Below are 16,455 nucleotides of genomic sequence, written 5' to 3'. Positions count from 1 at the left end.
GGATCAGCATGGTTTGGTGCAACCTGGTGCAGGTCAGCCTGGCTTGGCACAGCCTGGAATGTATCAGCGTGGTTTGGTGCCACCTGGTATAGGTCAGCCTGGTTTGGTACAGCCTGGAATGGATCAACGTGGTTCGGGCCAACGTGGTGCAGCTCAACCTGGTTTGGTCCAACCTGGTGCAGGTCAGCCTGGTTTGGGGCAGCCTGGAATGGATCAACGTGGTTTGGGCCAACGTGGTGCAGCTCAACCTGGTTCGGTCCAACCTGGAATGGATCAGCGTGGCTCAGTCCAAACTGGTGCAGCTCAGCCTGGTTTGGTTCTATCTTCTACAGGTCAGCCTGGTTTGGTGCAGCCTGGAATGGATCATCATGGCTTGGGTCAACGTGTTGTAGCCCAGCCTGGTTTGGTCCAACCTGGTGCAGGTCAGCGTGGTTTGGCCCAACCTAGAATGGACCAGCGTGGGTTGGTACAACCTGGTGCAGGTCAGCCTGGTTTGTTTCAGCCTGGCATAGGTCAGTCTGCTTTTGTCCAACCTGGTGCAGATCAGCATGGTTTGGGGCAAGTAGATCAGCATGGTTTGGTACAAGCTGGCACAGATCCACATGGCTTTTTTCAACCTGGTGCATATCCGCCTGGGTTAGTACAGCCTGGTGCCTATCCACGTGGTTTGGTCCAACCTGGTGCCTATCCACAAGGTTTGGTGCAATCTAGTGCCTATCCACGTGGTTCGGTTCCACCTGGTGCCTATCCTCGAGGTTTGGTCCAGCCTGGTACATATCCAGAAGGTTTCCTGCAGCCTAGTACTGATCAGCGTAGTTTGGTTCAACCTGGAATAGATCAGCATGGCTTGAGGCAACCTGGTACAGAACGAGGCTTGATACCACCAGGCACAGAGCTTCGTGGCCTTCCAACATTCCACCCTGAGTTTCCAAGATTTTTCTTACATCCCTATCAGCATGGTGTAATACCTCCTGATAGCTATCAGCATGATCAGGTGTCACCACTCCTAGCCAATCAAGGTTTGGCATCACCAGGTATTGGCCAAGAGGGTTTATCAGAAACTTACCAGCAAGGTTTGTTACATCGTGGCACAGACCAGCATGGCCTAACACCATTAAGCACCCGTGTGGGATCTGTACAGCGAGATCGACAGCATTTGGTATCACCTGGCCCCGATCAGCAAGGCCAGGTACAAGCAGGTACAGACCAGCGTGACCGTGCATACTCTATCCCAGAATCTCGTGACCTATTGTATCCCAGCCCTCAGGGCCCAGGCATTCTGGGGGTAGATCCGTACGTCCAGATAGGTTTGGATCCAAGACAAATATATGCCTCAGACCAACCTGGAATTTCTGTCTGGACTACTCCAAGCCAAGCAGCCGCCTTTGCCAGGAGCATGGACTCTCTTAACCATCTCTACCGAGTCTCATCAGAAAAGAGTGATTTCCAGAGCGAAAGACATGATTCACTGGATAAATTGGCTCCGAGCTTCCCCATGGCAGTGGAAACATTTCGTCTGATGGGAGAGCTCATTGGCCTCTATGTAGAGCTCAAGGAGAACATGAAAGAGCTGGATGAGGAGCAGGAGGGCCAGACCGACTTGGAGAAAATCCAGCACCTGCTCGGGCTCATGGGTGGGTTCCACTGGTGTGGAGGAGGGACCACTGTCTGTGTATTCAGCATCCCCTGGCCTCATCTGGCGGCTGGGCTTCTTCCTGAGTCACTGCAAATAGCATGTCCCTTCTTAGCCTTTCTGGGCTCTACGATAGCCTTTGGGGTCCAAAAGATAGACTTAAACCAGTCGGAGCGAAGCAGCCTCAGGAGAGGAGTGAGGCAGTTCCAGTGCCCTGGCAGACTCTGTGGACAGCAGCTGAGGACGGTGGGCGGAGAGGGAGGATGCCAAAGAATTCAACTTCACCTTGGTCCATGCACAGCTGTGGGCCCAGAGAATAATTAAGATTTGAGAGATGGGTGGAAAGTGTGGGTCAGTAGTCCCAAAGCCCTTTAGGATAGTAAGCACTGGGTGGATTTTTTAGAGGGTAAGGATACCCCTCTTTCCTTTCTTCCCATCCTCCCCCCTTCCCCAGTCACCAGGAAAAGCGGAAGTGAGGTGTCCTGCTGCTCGCTGGGGTAGCTTCCCTGTGGGGGCTGGGAATGGGGATTGGGAGCCTGCTGGAGATCTAACCCTTCTGACTAATACGGCCTCCGCTTTTCACAGTCAAAAAGAGTATACCCGCTGACCTGCAGGAACAGCTGAAGACCTTGAAGTCCTTGACCAAAGAAGTTTGGCAGGAAAAAGCAAAAGTAAGTAAGGGAGGGTCCGCCCACTTTGCCTTTGAGTGCCAGTAATCTGATCACTTTCCATTTGTATTTTGATGGATCACAGGATCCTTGCAGGACATTATTATCTCATTGGATCTTTACAAACCCGTCAGGTAGGAAATGCACCTCAGGTATCATCATGTTCATTTCCTGATCTCAAACCTGATGCTCAAAGCCCTTAAGATCTGGCTGAGCCAACAAGGAGGCCAGTGGTCCTTTCTTTACATGGGGGGCCATTTCCAACAGATCCCACTGGTACTGAGGCAGCCTTGGAGCCAAGTTTGTGGGACTGTCTGGGGCCGGTGGCCATGGAAGGGGTTACTAGGTCTTCAGTTGTTCTCTTAAAGCCAGCTGTCCACGGGATGGACGGATGGACGGACAGGTGGATGGATGGATGGATGTCCAGAAGGGACACACTGACAGATGGTTTTTGTTAGAGGCTTAGATTAGGACGAGGACTCGGGAGAGGGACTTGCTCAAGCTGCGGACACATATGCAGAAGGCAAAGAACTTAAGCCCACCTGACCTTCCTCTTCATTGGGTTTGTAGATGGACAGGATACAGAGAATCCTGGAGGGCACCGGGGAGCAAGAAATAGGAAAAGAAATGAAGAATGGCCAGCTGAGCTTGCAGCTGGGAATCCTCAGGTAAAATACCACAAGGGCAGCTTGTGTCCGGGCATCTCATCTCCCCAGCCGAGGAAGTGATGGCAGCCTTCGGTTCACTCACAGTCTGAACTGGCCCCTGTCTTTGACCCAGGTTGTGTCTGCCTTTCAGGGTGTCCGTTTGTAGTTCACGTTGCTGGTGGAAGTTTCCGAGGTTCTCAAAACAGTTCAGCACCAGGGCTTGGGAGGAAAACAGCTACCAGTCTCTGTCCCCAGTTGGAGGCTGGAGGAGAACACTTGCCAGAGCCCCCCCAGAGCCCTGTCTTTGTGGTGCCAGGTCGCACCCCCTAGAAACCTCTCAGGCCAGCACGGGGCTCCCCACTTCCCAGACAAGCAGCACCCGGGACTCCCTAGACAGAGCCTGCTGCAGTGAGGGCCCAAGAGCCATGGTGTGCATCTTCTTTCTGTCCCTGATGGGACTGGTGGGCCTGGGCCCTGGGGTGGGTGGCGGGGCCAGGCTGTCTCTTTCTGCACATCTCTCAGAGTTACCGTGGCTGACATTGAGAAGGAACTGGCCGAGCTGAGGGAGAGCCAAGAGCGGGGCAAGGTCAGCATGGAACATTCAGTCTCTGAAGCCTCCCTCTACCTGCAGGACCAGGTGAGACCAGAGCTCTTCTCAGAGTGAGCTATGGATGATGGGACTACTAGACTCTTAGCTGACATAACAATTTGCAGATATTCTTGCCCATCCTGTGGGTTGTCTTTCCACTCTCTTGTTAGTGTCTGCCTTTAAGATTTATTTATTTGAGAGAGAGAGAGAGCACAAGTGGGGGAAGGAGCAGAGGGAGAGGGACAAGCAGACTCTGTGCCAAGTGTGAAACCTGACGTGGGGCTCAATCCCACGACCCTGAGATCATGACCTGAGGTGAAATCAAGAATCGGACACTCAACTGACTGAGCCACCCAGGCACCCCGATAGTGTCTGCCTTTAAATCTTGAGTGATGCTTCGTCGTCGGTCATCCCAGAATGTTCCCATTGAAGAGCTTCTGGACCAGGAACAGCCCTCTGAGTGCTTGCAGAGGATAGGATAGGAAAAGCCACTCGGCCAAGGGGACTCATGTCAGGAGCCCCCTCAGTGATAGAGGCCCCATTCTGGGCCACTCCCACTTTTGCCAGGACACTGGCATGTACCATTTCTTTCTTTCTTTTTTTTTTTTTATTTATTTGAGAGAGAGAGAGAAAGCACAAGCTGGGGGGAGGAGGAGTAGAGGGAGAGGGAGAAGAAGACTCCCTGCCGAGCAGGGAGCCCGACGCGGGACTTGATCCCAGGACCCTGAGATCACAACCTGAGCCAAAGGCAGACGCTCAACCAACTGAGCCACCCAGGCGTCCCTGGCATGTACCATTTCTTGACCCCAAGCCAATTGTCCAGTGTGGGGCTTGAGGAGCAGAAGATTATGTGTCCACAGCTTCCGTCTAAGCTTAGCAACCTCCAGGGTTTCCGGGGGCCACACTCGGAGAGAAGCCACGCCCTGCTGGGCAGGCCCAGGCTCCCGCCACAGGCTCTTCGAGGCACTGGCCCCCACTCTCCCAGATCTCCCACCGTCTTAGCTTCCTACGTCAGAACACACTGCTGCTTTCCCATGCTGCTTCTCGTCCCAGAACATCCTTGTCACTCCCACTTACCCAGCGGGCTCCTACTGGTCCTTCACAACTCCACTAAAATGTCCATAGTTTGGGGAGGCACCTTCCTCTCTTCTAGAGAGAATTAATCCGTCCTTTTTATCCCACGGACCCTCTGACATGCTCTTACGGACTCTCCAGAAGAGTGTAGGCTCTTCCGGGTGCAGAGCAAGGGTCTCACGAACTCAGGCAGTAGGGCGCTTGGTTGAAAGTGCCTTGGTGTGCGGGGGCTGGAAAAGGCAGGAACTCCTGGGCCAAGGGGGCCGTCTGGCCGGGGCCGCTCCTTCTCTGTCTTTCCGTGTCTGTTTCTGTGTGTCCCTGTGCCTCTGTGTCCCTGTCCTTATCCATTTCTCTCCAATACCTCCACATCTCCCTCCCACCGTGCTCCCAGCCCGCTCTCCCTTCTCTCACACATGGCCCACAGGGGCTGCCTAGGCCCCGCGCTGTCACACACTTCCAAGAGAGGGGGTTCGGTTGGTCCAGGCCCTCTCTGAGCCCGGCCAGAGGTCCCACAGCTGTGGGACCAGCTGCCCCAGAACCGGGTGCCAACCCGGGCGGGACCAGTCATGTGGTGACGCACGGGGACTGTGGGACACAGAAGAGGACAAGAGAGCCAGTGCAAGGCATCTGCTCTTGCCCAGACCGAGAGAGGCCCCCGCAACAGAAGTAGCACCCATCCCGCTGATTTCTTGTTACTGACATGCGGGGTGGGGACAGAGCCTGTGTGAGCCCACCCCTCCCGTCCCCAGGGCCCCAAGCTGCGTCTGGGTGTCGTCAGGCTCCCCTAAGTGTTTGTGGACTAACGGACATCACCACTCGAGGGTTTAGCTAGAGGAGATGTGTCCTTACGCTGAATCAGTGAGCTGGCTGGAGAAAGGTCCAGAAGCCTCCATCCTGTAGGGGTTTTATTCAGCATCAAGGCTACACTCGCTGAGAACTCCATTCACTATTTAACAGACGGGCACTGGGCGCCTCCTGCGTGCCCCACATTCTGTGAGGCACTGGGGGTGCAGCGACTGCCCGAATCACGTGGGCGCTGACAGCGTGGACAGAACGCGGCCATGCCTCGCTCACTGCCCTGCACCTGCCTTCTTGCCCGCACCCAGCTTGACAAGCTCAGGACGGTCATCGAGAGCATGCTGGCCTCGTCTTCCACGCTGCTGTCCATGAGCATGGCTCCTCGCAAGACCCTGTCAACCCTGGAACCTGGCCAGATTGAGCCTGAGGCCACCTGCCCCGCCTGCAGCCTGGACCTGAGCCATCAGGTCAGCCTTCTGGTGCAGCGCTATGAGCAGCTCCAGGACATGGTCAACAATCTGGCAGCCTCCCGGCCTTCCAAGAAAGCCAAGCTCCAGAGCCAGGTGACTGCCACTGGCCCCCCTCCCGGCGTGGCCGCCCATGCCCCACAGTGGGGAGCCACAGCCCAGCGGCCCCCAGAGTGGGGAGCGGCTGATAGAGCTTTAACTGGCCTAAGGGCCAGTTTTCCATAGTGGAGCCCTTTACTGACCCCACAGGAGTCCCTGGGCCTTTCACTAGGTCACAGCAAGGACAGCAGCAGAGCTGGCTCCGTGGGGGTGGGACGGCACAGCTGGCTGAGGGGTGGAGCCGTGCACTCATGTGCCTCGGGGGACACCGGCAGAGCTTTAGGGTTCATTGACTCCCCTTCACACCAGTCTTCCAGGCCCCTTCTTGATTCCCCACCAAAGGGCAGGCTTGCCGGTGGGGACAGGGAGAGTCACAAGTCCCTGAGTCCTGCCTCTTGGATCCTGGAGTTCAGATCCAGCCCAGGGCAGGTGGGGAGACTGTAGCCCACATCCCAGCTCTCAGGAGCCACAGGGCAGCTCACCACGCTGGAGCCTCTACTGGTCACCCCCAGCGGCAGACCAGTTCCCCCAAGGCTAGACCATGGGGCGGTGGGGGACTGAGGCTCACATCCCGTTGGGTGGACACACAGAAAGAGCAGAGAGCCTCCCCACTATCGGGGGGAAATTGTGGAGAGCCAGAATGGGGTCCAAAGTTGGCCTACCTGCTGGGTGATTTTTTTTTTTTTTAATTTATTTGAGTGAGAGTACATGAGCAGGGGAGCAGCAGAGGGAGAGGGAGAAGCAGGGAGCCCAAAGCGGCACTCGATCCCAGGACCCCGAGATCATGACCCGAGCTGAAGGCAGACGCTTCACCGACTGAGCCACCCAGGCGCCTCTGGGTGATGTTTTAAGGGCTGATCAATCAGGGCAGCAATACTGCCCAGTGGCCCCAGGGAGCCTGCCTTTGTGCCACCTGCCACAGGATGAAGAGTTGCTGGGCCATGTCCAGAGCGCCATCCTGCAGGTACAGGGCGACTGTGAGAAGCTCAGTATCACCACCAGCAACCTCATCGAAGACCATCGGCAGAAGCAGAAGGCCATTGACGTGAGGGGCCCGCAGGGCTGCCGGGGCGGGGGCGAGGCCGTTCCTGTCCTGGCTCCTCATTCTCTGCTCCCTCGCCTCCCAGGTACTGTACCAGGGTCTAGAGAAGCTCGAGAAGGAAAAGGCCGACAGGGAACACCTGGAGATGGAGATTGACCTGGTAAGGGCCAGGCCCGGAAGAGCCACCTTGCGTCCCACAAGTTCTCAGCGGTCATTCTTTGAAAGGCCAGGAGTGAAGAGAAGCCCAGAGGGGGAGCTCAGCGTCCAGGCTTGACGCTTCAGGGCAATGGGGCCCCTCCATGGCTCTCTCCCATGTGGGGGGCCCCTCCTCTCTTTCCGGGCAGAAAGCCGATAAGAGTGCCCTGGAGGCCAAAGTGAGCCGTGTCCAGTTTGATGCCACCACGGAGCAGCTGAACCACATGATGCAGGAGCTGGTGGCTAAGATGAGCGGGCAGGAGCAGGACTGGCAGAAGATGCTGGACAAGCTCCTGGTGGAGATGGACAGCAAGGTGAGGGCAGAGGGCAGCTCCTGTCTGGATGCTGCAGATGGCTCCCCCACCCCCGCCTGGCTTTCCCAGCGCTCACTGGTCACTGCCCCACCCACCCCACCCCCCGCAGCTGGACCGCCTGGAGCTGGACCCCATGAAGCAGTTGCTGGAAGATCGCTGGAAGTCCTTGCGGCAGCAGCTCAAAGAGCGCTCTCCACTCTACCAGGCAGACGAGGCGGCGGCCATGCGGAGGTGGGGCACGGACGACAGCGGGGGCTGGGGGGGGGTCCCCAGATGAACAGCTCTGGGGGAATGGCTGATCCCACTGGACCATCCCACAGCTGCCGTGACAGAATTTGAGAGCTTGAAAAGCTCTTCCAGCTTAGGCCGGTTCCTTAGGGCGGAGAAAGGGCGGGGAGAGAGGCTAAGGCTCTCTGGCACGGCTGTGCTCTGCGGGGCCGCCGTGCTGGGGACGGGCCCACAGTCCCCAGAGCTGAGCCTGCTCGTGGGGGGCTGGTCCACGGCAGGCTGGAATCCCAGGGTTTCCATTATTGGCCGCCAGAGGGCCCCCGAGGTTTACACAGAGCATCCATCAGGGGCCCTTTGAAACCCTGCTGGCTTTGGGTTAGGACAGGTGGGTGCCGGATGGGCGCCCCAAAGCTGGCATGCCTAGGAGCTAGTGTGTTCCCAGGGAACTGGGACCAGATCTGCCTCTGTGGCTCGGGGCCTGCCACCCTGGTGAGCCGAGCTTCCGGCCCGCCTGTCCTGCAGAGGGGCCGTGGCCTTCTGTGTCCTCCGTCTCTCCCATTCCCGACCCTCTGGGCAGGGCACTCACCATCTGTGTGTATCCCACTCCTCACAGGCAGCTCTTGGCACATTTCCACTGCCTCTCTTGTGACCGTCCCTTGGAGACAGCTGTGACTGGACAGTGAGTGCCCACACCTGGCCAACCCCGGCTGGTGGCGGTCATGGGGGCGGGCCCAGGAGGGCTGTAGATCCTCCATTCCCTACCTGCCTCCAGCTCTTGTCCTTCCTCGTCTCCTCTCCCCTGGGTCCATTCCTGTGTGCCTGACCACTTGCTAGCCCTCCGTCCTTCCCTCCGCCTCACCCTGGACCGGAAGCCTCCTCAGGCACGTAGACTGTGGAGTCCTGGATTTGGGAATGGGATTTCTCACTCCCCAACCCTCCTCTTCTCTCTGTCCCTGCCCAGATTTATCCCTGTGACTCCTGTGGGCCCAGCCCTGCCTGGGCACCGTTCCCTCCGCCCCTACACTATCTTTGAGCTGGAGCAGGTCCGGCGGCAGAGCCGCAAGTACGGGGCAGTGGGCTTCCCGGGCAGGGCTTCACAGGCCAGATGGGGGCAGAGGCTGGAGGGCGAGTGTGGGGGGCTCCTCCTCCTGGCTGGACAGTGGGGGGCACGGAGTGATTTCTGGGCTAGCCCCCCAGTTCTTCCCCGGAAGAGGAAGAATGGAGACCTACTTAGTAATCCCCTGCCTTTGAGTCCCTATTGGGGGTCCCGGTGGGACATTGCCAAGGGTGCTGGCTGTCTGGGGGAACTCCTCTTTTTTTTTTTTTTTTTTTTTTTTGGGAGAAGGTGGGGAAGTATTGCACACTCCCTCGGGCTCCTGCCCCCCTCCCCGCTGCATTTCCATCTCCCAAGGATGGGGGTTCGGCAGTAAGGATGGTTTCAAACTGCACTTTGGAGCCCTCGGGGTTCCAGGGAGGCAAGGCTAAGTGTGCAGGGCTTCTCCCCATTTCAGCTTCTGCCCTGCCCCATCCGTGGTCCCTCGGAGTGCTATGGGAAGGGCTCCTGCCCACACAGGGTCCTGCTTAAAAAGGCGCAGATAAAGGGGTGGAGTGGGCCAGGGTCTGAGTGTGGGCTCAAGCTGGTGTGGCCCCCTTACCCCTCCGTCTGCCTGCGCCCCACAGCCTAAAGCTGGGCAGTACTGCCTTCCCTCGGGGCGAGTTGGCACACATAGAGCGGAGCGTGGGGCGCCTGCGCACCATGCACTCCAAGATGCTGATGGACATTGAGAAGGTGCAGATCCACTTTGGAGGCTCGGTCAAGGCCAGCAGCCAGATGATCCGGGAGCTGCTGCAGGCACAGTGCCTGAGCTCCCCCTGCCACAAACGGTAGGACCACACAGACTGGGCCGCTGGCCGCGGGGCTCAGCTTCTGCGCACCCACAGCCCTGAGAATGTCTCATCCACCGCTGGGGAAAGCCCTGCCAAGGAGGGGTGGCGGGGCAGGGGGTAGAAAGAGGGTATTAGAGGTCTTCAGGGTGGCCCAGCAGTGGGGTTGCTCGGCTCACCCATTCCCTTGCTCCTGCCCTGGCTCCCGGAGACCCCCGACACAGCGGTCCCACCTCTGGCCGGCTGGCCCCCACCATAGGTGGGTCGCAGGTGACACCTCCTCCCCGTGACTCTGCCGTCCCCATCACAGGGTGCCGGACACCGCTGACTACACGTACTCGAGCGTACCCCGGCGCTGTGGGGGCAGCCACACCCTCACCTACCCCTACCGCCGCACCCGCCTGCAGCACCTGTCCCAGGGCCTGTACCCCCCCGAGGAGGTCCAGATCGCCATGAAGGTTGGGGGTGCTGCCTGGGAGTGAAGAGAGAGGGCCCTGACATGACCCCACGTTCTCAAGTCATTCTGGAAAAACCACCTAAGTCACCAGAAGGGCGGATGACCAGCCCTCTGCCTGGAGGCTGTTTCTGAAAGCCTCTGGTTCTTAGGCTTTGTTGGGAAGAATGCCATCCTGGCCACCTGCCATCCTGGCCACCATCTAGCACTACCATCCCCACCATGGGCCCTCTCTTCACCCTGGCGCTGCCAGAGCCCTGGGGGAGGGTTCTGAGCACCGTTTGGTTCTGGGAGTCAGGAGAGGACGTCACTCGGTGCCCCCCAGCCCTCGTGGAGGAAGGACCGGGGGGCACGCTCTAGGTGCCACATGGTAATGGATGTCCCCCTCCACCCCCACAGCATGATGAGGTGGATATCTTGGGCCTGGATGGACATATTTACAAGGGACGGATGGATACAAGGCTGCCAGGCATCCTGACCAAAGACAGTGAGTGTCCCGGGGGCCCAGAGGCTCCTTGCTCGAGTCCCCCGGGGGTCTGTCCAGTTCCTGGAAGGCCGTGGGGCCCCTGGATCCTAGGTGCCTTCTTCCTCCGCTACCTCCCTGATTGCAAACGTCCTGAAAGCCCCAGGTCAGTGTTTGCAGGTCGGAGATAGCCGTCCACTCTCAGCCAGTGAGCCGGGACGTCATGGCCGCATCTTTCTTGTCAGCCTTTCTCCTCGTGCTGCCTCACTGGCTTGCCTGCCTCAGCCTCTGTTCCCAGCACCACCGGGGCCGAGTTCTGCCCCTCCTTCAAAACTCAAAATGCCCCTCCTCAGCCCCCCACCACTTGGAGAATTTCCCACACCCCTGGTGCCCACCTCCAGCGAGCCCGACCGCACTGTTTATCACTCCCCACCTGCTCTTAGAGCACTGTGTGCACCTGTCTAGCCGCCTGCCCTCCTGAACTGTGAGCCCAGGTCAGAGCCCGCCCAGCAGCAGGCACAGGGCTCCTGTGTGTAGGTCCCCAGAGCATAACTGAGTGGGTGGGGGGGTGGATGGACGCACGGACATGGGAACGAATGGAGTGCTTAGAAGGCGCATATCCATCAGTTCAGATGGGGAAGGACCCCGGCTGAGGCTGGCTGTGACCGGTGGCCCTGCAGCCCTCTCCCCATCCCACGGGTCCCCACAGAGCTCTCACTTGGTGTCTCGGAACTGACCCCCCCCTTCGCTGTCCCCCGCCAGCCTCCGTCTCCGGGATGACCAAGCACAAGGCCAAGCAGTCGCAGCCCCACGTGCACAGGCAGCAGTCCCTGAGCGACAACGGCCAGCTGCCCTCGAGGCCTCAGAGTGCTCGGATGCTGGCGGGCAACAGTCCAGGTAGCTTCCCTTCGGCTGGAGCAGCCTTCCAGGTGGCCTCCCCACTGCCCCAGGGCCTCTGCTGCTTGCCCCGCCAGCCCCCTTTCCTGTCCCTGATGGTCTGTGCCCTCATTTCCCCGAGAGAGGAAGTGTGTAGGAGCCGAGAGATGGGATGGGAGGGAGAAGAGCGAAAGTCCATCTTTACTGAGTTCCTGTTATGTGCCAGGGCTGTACTGTCCCCATGTCCCAGAAGAGGGAACAGGGGCAGGGTTGCAGCCCAAGGCTCCGGCTCCAGACCCAAGTCCTGCCCCGGCTCACAGGGGCTCACTCTGCTGAAGCTGGTGCTCAGCTCTGGGCGGCAGCTGGTGGGCACCCCTCAGTCCGACCTTGTCTGGGGAGGAGCTTCTCCTCACCCCCAGGCCTGGAAGGCCCCCTGAGTCCCCATTCTCCCCTGAGGGGCTAAATCCTGCCTGAAAGTCTGGGCGCTAAGGGTCCCCCAGGGTCCAGCCACACTTGGGGGCCAGAGAAGGACACAGGCCTGGAGCCACGAGGCCGGACCACCTTCAAGTGACTCTGAGCAAGTCTCCCCACATCTCCAGACCTGTTTCCTCATCTGCCCATAAAGGGGTGCTGGATTGGTGCTACTCAGAGTCGGGGCGCCCAAGAAAGGGGATCTAACGAAAGGGGCTGACCTTCTTCCTATACAAAGTTACGTTCTCCCAACACTTTGCAGATGCCTGCAGGAGGTTCAAGGGCCACCCCCCCTTCCCCCACCCCTGTTAAAGGCCCAGCCCTAGATGCCCTTTACCACCCATTCCAGTTCCAGCGCTCAGTGAGTGCCTGGAGGAAGCGGAAACAGAAGTGATAGCCCTGGTCGTGGCACCTCGCCTTTAGTTTAATCCTCACACCAACATTAAGAGGTAGGGACCACTGTGAGCATCACTTACAGCTGAGAAAATGGAGGCACAGAGAGGTTAAGGTACTTGCCCAAGGTCAGACAGCTAGGAAGCAGCGGGAGTGGGATTCAGACCTAAGCTGTCTGCCTCCGGAACCTATGCTGGTCACAACGTGTGGCAGGTGACTCAGTGGCGGACGGGCCGGGACAGACGACTCGGTGGCGGACAGAGTGCGGGGCTGTGACTGAGTTCTTGGGGGCACTTAGCTTCCTCCTTCTTGGCACTCCACTGTCTACTCCGAGAGCACCTAAAATGTTAGGGGAGCAGGAGAGGGAGAGAGGGCAGGCTTAGGAACAATTCCTGCATCTGTTGGTGTGAACAGTGCCTCAACAGCCCCTGCATTACTAGAGGAAACATCACTTAAGAGGCAGGCTCTCTTGGCCACCAACGGAGGGCTTGATTATTTTTAACTCCCAGAGATTAGCAAGGAGCTCTGCTCAGGAGCTCCCGTGCGGGCTTGCACTGCCCACCACAGCCCTGCGGGGCCCCCTCTCCAGCATTCTGCCCGCCCCCCAATCGGCCTGCCCTTCGTGCAAGCTGGGGAGGGCCTGGCAGGCTGCGCTGGGTGTGGGGAGTGGGACAGAGCCACCTCAGCCCCCATGTCTCACAGCTCCTCCTCGTCCGCGGAAAGACAGACCCTTGTCCTCCGAGGGGCACCTGGCCCAGCCCAACGCGGCCCACCCGCCCAGCCCCAGCGAGATGGAGATGCAGATGGACTTGCCTCCCGGGGAGGGGCTCGAAGAGCCCACCCGGGGACCGCGGTCCACCACTGCTCATTGACCAAAGTTATTAATAAATGTGTGGGAAGAAGCTTGGGGGCAGCGACGCTTCAATGGGCTTGTCTCGGGAAGATGGAGTGGAAGGGGAGGGACCCAGCCCGGGGTCCAGGAGGCCGGCCTTCAGTTATTGGACAGGTCGGACTTACAGCCTGAGAATGAGACCATGACCCGCCCCGCCAACAGATGAAGCTACCCTCCAAGGGTGCGGGGGCTTCAGGAGAAGCTGCAGAGGCCGGACCCCAGACCCGGGGGCTGGCGGGCCGCAGTAGGACCCACTCTCATCCCTGTCAGCTCTCTCCTGACCTCAGCGGGACCCCGAGGCTGCTGCCTTCCCGTTTGGGGAGGCTGGGGCGTTCGGGAGAGGTTGGGGTTCGTGGTGTCCGTGCACCAGCCGTGCCGTGCAGCCAAGGTGAGGGTGGCAACGCCCGGCTCCTGGCACCACGTCCCGGGGGAGCAGGGCCCCCGGGCACCTGGGAAGTTTTCGGTTTGCTGCCTCTGCAGCTTACCCTTGAGCAGCTGCTACAGAGGCAGAGGGGCTGCCTGGCCTAGGCTGGTTCCCTGCTCCGCTCACCCCTCCCCAGAAAGAGCAGAAGGGTGTCAGGAAGGGGTTTGCCAGGTGACTGCCATTTGCCCAGCAGCCTCCAGGCCTAGCCTTTGTCCTGCCCCAGCCCTCTGGGCTCCACTAGCCCCAAACAGGCACGAGGGTTCGATGCTACCCTGAGTCCTTTGTGCTAAGGGTCTTGGCAGGTTTGAGGGGACAGAGGAGCGAGGGGCGGGGACTGAGCTCAGCAGGTGCAGCAACTGTAAGGGATGAGCCCCCAGGTCCCACTGGAGCCCTGGGGACAAGGGAGAACTGCCCTCCCCCTGAGGCCTCTGAAGTCACAGAAGCAGCTTTCCTGTCTTCAGGTCTGTCCTCATGGGGGGCCCCCACCCCCAGTCCCCATCACCCCGACATGGGAAGGGGATGTCTCACACCAGAGGCCTGCTTTAAGGTGTGAGTGGATGGGGTGACAAATGACAAAAGGAAAGTGTGGCAGGAAACTGCCCAGAAAAGGGTTTCTCCCCAGTCCCGTGTGGGCAAAGGAGGGTGGGGTTGGCTGGGGGTGTCATGGGGTGGGGCAGGTGCTCCCTATGGGGTGTGGGGGGGCTTTCCCCTACTTTCCCCATGGGCTGAGACCCCATCCATCTTCATGCAATGATCTAATGCTCTGGCTAGACAAGAGGAGGGGAGCAGCTTGAACCTAGGGGCCCAGGTCGGCAGGCCTCACACCAGGCACCCTTTCCTCTGGGAGCAGGGGGCGGGGCCAGCTCCAGCCCCTCTGCTCCCGCTCCGGCTCCTATTTCTCATCTTGCCTGAGAGATGTCAGAAGGTTGCCAGCTCAGTGTCCCTGGCCTAGAATCCAAACTCACCAGCTTGGCAGGGAGGGGCAGAAGCAGGCCATCCCAGCCCTCCACACCCAGACCTCCCCCGCTCAGGCAAGGACACGGAGGGGAGGACATTCCCCAAGCAGTGCAGGCCAACCCCCATCCTCGCACCTGGGCCAGGCCGCCCACCCTCCCCAGGCTGTGGTCCCAGCGTGGCCGCCCACATGCCCTGCAGGGACTTCCCCTTGCAGCCCCGGAAAGCACAGGTGGGCTGGCTGAGGGGTGAGGCCGGGAGGAGGCCCAGGGGTTTCCAACCAGGAAACAAAACTGAAACGACTAACCCATCCTCAAAGTAAACCATCCCATGCAGAGGGGCTGACGGCAGCTGTGGGCAGGTTCTGCTTGGCTCTGCAGGGGCCGCTGGCCGGGCAGGCTGGAGGAGGTGGCCTGGCCTACTACGCAGGGCCCTTCTCAGGTGTCACTCCCACTTTGGGTATGAACCTCCAGCCCCTGCAGCCCCAATCTACAGCACGGTCGATTACAGGGCTCTGGCCCCCCGAGGGAGAAAACAAGCCCCCCCAACACACACATGTTGAAGGGGTCTTGGGGGGCAGGGGGGTGCAAGGTAGCATCCCTCGTCCCCAGCATGAGGCTGAAGAAATGCCAACCCTGGGGCCAGCCACCCACTCCTCCAGCCCCACCTCACCACCGGCACTGCCGGGTCATTTGAGCGAAGGCCCCACTGGGCCAGGAATCCCCAACGCTGCTTCTGTTCCAATGGCTGGAGGCTGTGGGGAAGGTGGGAAGGGAAAGGAAGCCAGTCCCTTTGGGGACCCACCCTGTCTCTGTGGATCCCGGACGGCCCTGGTTGACCTCTGGGGGATGGCCGCTCAACATGCACTCAGGGCCAGGCTCCCTCAAGAGGCTGAAGATAGGAATAGAAGGGGTGGGCCCAGCGGGAAGATGCCTGGGGGCCTGAGCTGGGGATGGGGGGGGCCTGCCAGGGGCCACAAGTGGAGGAGTAGCTCCCCCCACCACAGACAAGGCTTTAGGGCCAAGCGCCAGCCTGTGGCAGGCCACACTGCAAGGGCCAAGAAGGGGAGAGGGTCACGGAAACCAGTCAGGCCCAGGCCCCACTCTCCCTCCCATCAACCCCCTGGCCTGGACACCCCTTCTCCGAATATCCAGACCAGCCACATGGCACCGAAGCCCCACCCCCCAATCACAGCACACCAGGAGCCCCACCCCCCCCTTCCCAAGGAGAGCCTGGTTTCCTACCAAGGCAAATAAAGGCACCGCAAACTAGGGAAGTTAGAAAAGTCTCTTTTAAGTTTTTAAATTAAAATTTCACCCTGGTGAGATGACTGATCTGGGAAGTAAATCCAAGGCAAGCTCTCCACTCTGTCGGGTGGGACACACAGTGGGAGAGACAGGGTGGCCGAGGAGGATCAGGACCCCTGCTAGGCAGAGCCTGAGTCTCTGGCCCAAGCCAGCTCTTTAGTTCTGCACAAGCCCCGCACATCTGGCTGGCGACGGGTGACACCGGAAGAGACCCGGGGCTGCAGGGCCCCTGAGGAGCCAGCCACGGAAGTCCGGTTAGGGAGAGCTCGGATGGCAAGGGGCCTCCACACCTTCGGCCGACGGGCGCTTCAGGGAGCCCCTGCTGTGGAACTCCTTGAGTGGATCCACGGTGGTCCTCGATTCCCGAAGGCGTGACCTCCAGGAGGCAGCTAGCAGACCCCTCGTGACTGCAGGATCACCCCACCTGGCTTCCAAGCACCTGCCCTGGGACGAGGGGTGGAGGGAAGGGGTGCTGGCCCAAGGGGACGCTCTGGCCCTTCCCTGCCGACCCCAACACCTCGGTCAGCCAGCCCCATTCTCACATACATTAGTTATATTTATATTTTCATATATATTATAGTTA

The 16,455-nt window shown here is 59.6% G+C and overlaps 1 protein-coding gene across 1 annotated transcript in view; it reads left to right on the top strand.

Annotated features, from left to right (window-relative positions):
- Positions 1 to 13,167, top strand: part of QRICH2 (glutamine rich 2) — a 32,736-nt gene extending 19,569 nt beyond the window's left edge. Inside the window, exons 6-22 of the mRNA XM_044921400.1 lie at positions 34 to 700; positions 812 to 1,634; positions 2,219 to 2,304; positions 2,872 to 2,969; positions 3,471 to 3,585; positions 5,718 to 5,972; positions 6,898 to 7,020; positions 7,103 to 7,177; positions 7,362 to 7,526; positions 7,636 to 7,757; positions 8,368 to 8,433; positions 8,716 to 8,817; positions 9,435 to 9,638; positions 9,949 to 10,096; positions 10,492 to 10,585; positions 11,318 to 11,452; positions 12,998 to 13,167. Coding sequence (XP_044777335.1) covers positions 34 to 700; positions 812 to 1,634; positions 2,219 to 2,304; positions 2,872 to 2,969; positions 3,471 to 3,585; positions 5,718 to 5,972; positions 6,898 to 7,020; positions 7,103 to 7,177; positions 7,362 to 7,526; positions 7,636 to 7,757; positions 8,368 to 8,433; positions 8,716 to 8,817; positions 9,435 to 9,638; positions 9,949 to 10,096; positions 10,492 to 10,585; positions 11,318 to 11,452; positions 12,998 to 13,167 — 3,448 coding nt within the window. The remainder of the gene's footprint in view (positions 1 to 33; positions 701 to 811; positions 1,635 to 2,218; positions 2,305 to 2,871; positions 2,970 to 3,470; positions 3,586 to 5,717; positions 5,973 to 6,897; positions 7,021 to 7,102; positions 7,178 to 7,361; positions 7,527 to 7,635; positions 7,758 to 8,367; positions 8,434 to 8,715; positions 8,818 to 9,434; positions 9,639 to 9,948; positions 10,097 to 10,491; positions 10,586 to 11,317; positions 11,453 to 12,997) is intronic.
- Positions 13,168 to 16,455: the final 3,288 nt, after the last annotated feature.

This window comes from Neomonachus schauinslandi, chromosome 15, assembly GCF_002201575.2.
Source record: "Neomonachus schauinslandi chromosome 15, ASM220157v2, whole genome shotgun sequence".
Taxonomy (NCBI): Eukaryota; Metazoa; Chordata; class Mammalia; order Carnivora; family Phocidae; genus Neomonachus; species Neomonachus schauinslandi.
This window is presented reverse-complemented; position numbering and strand designations above follow the sequence as displayed.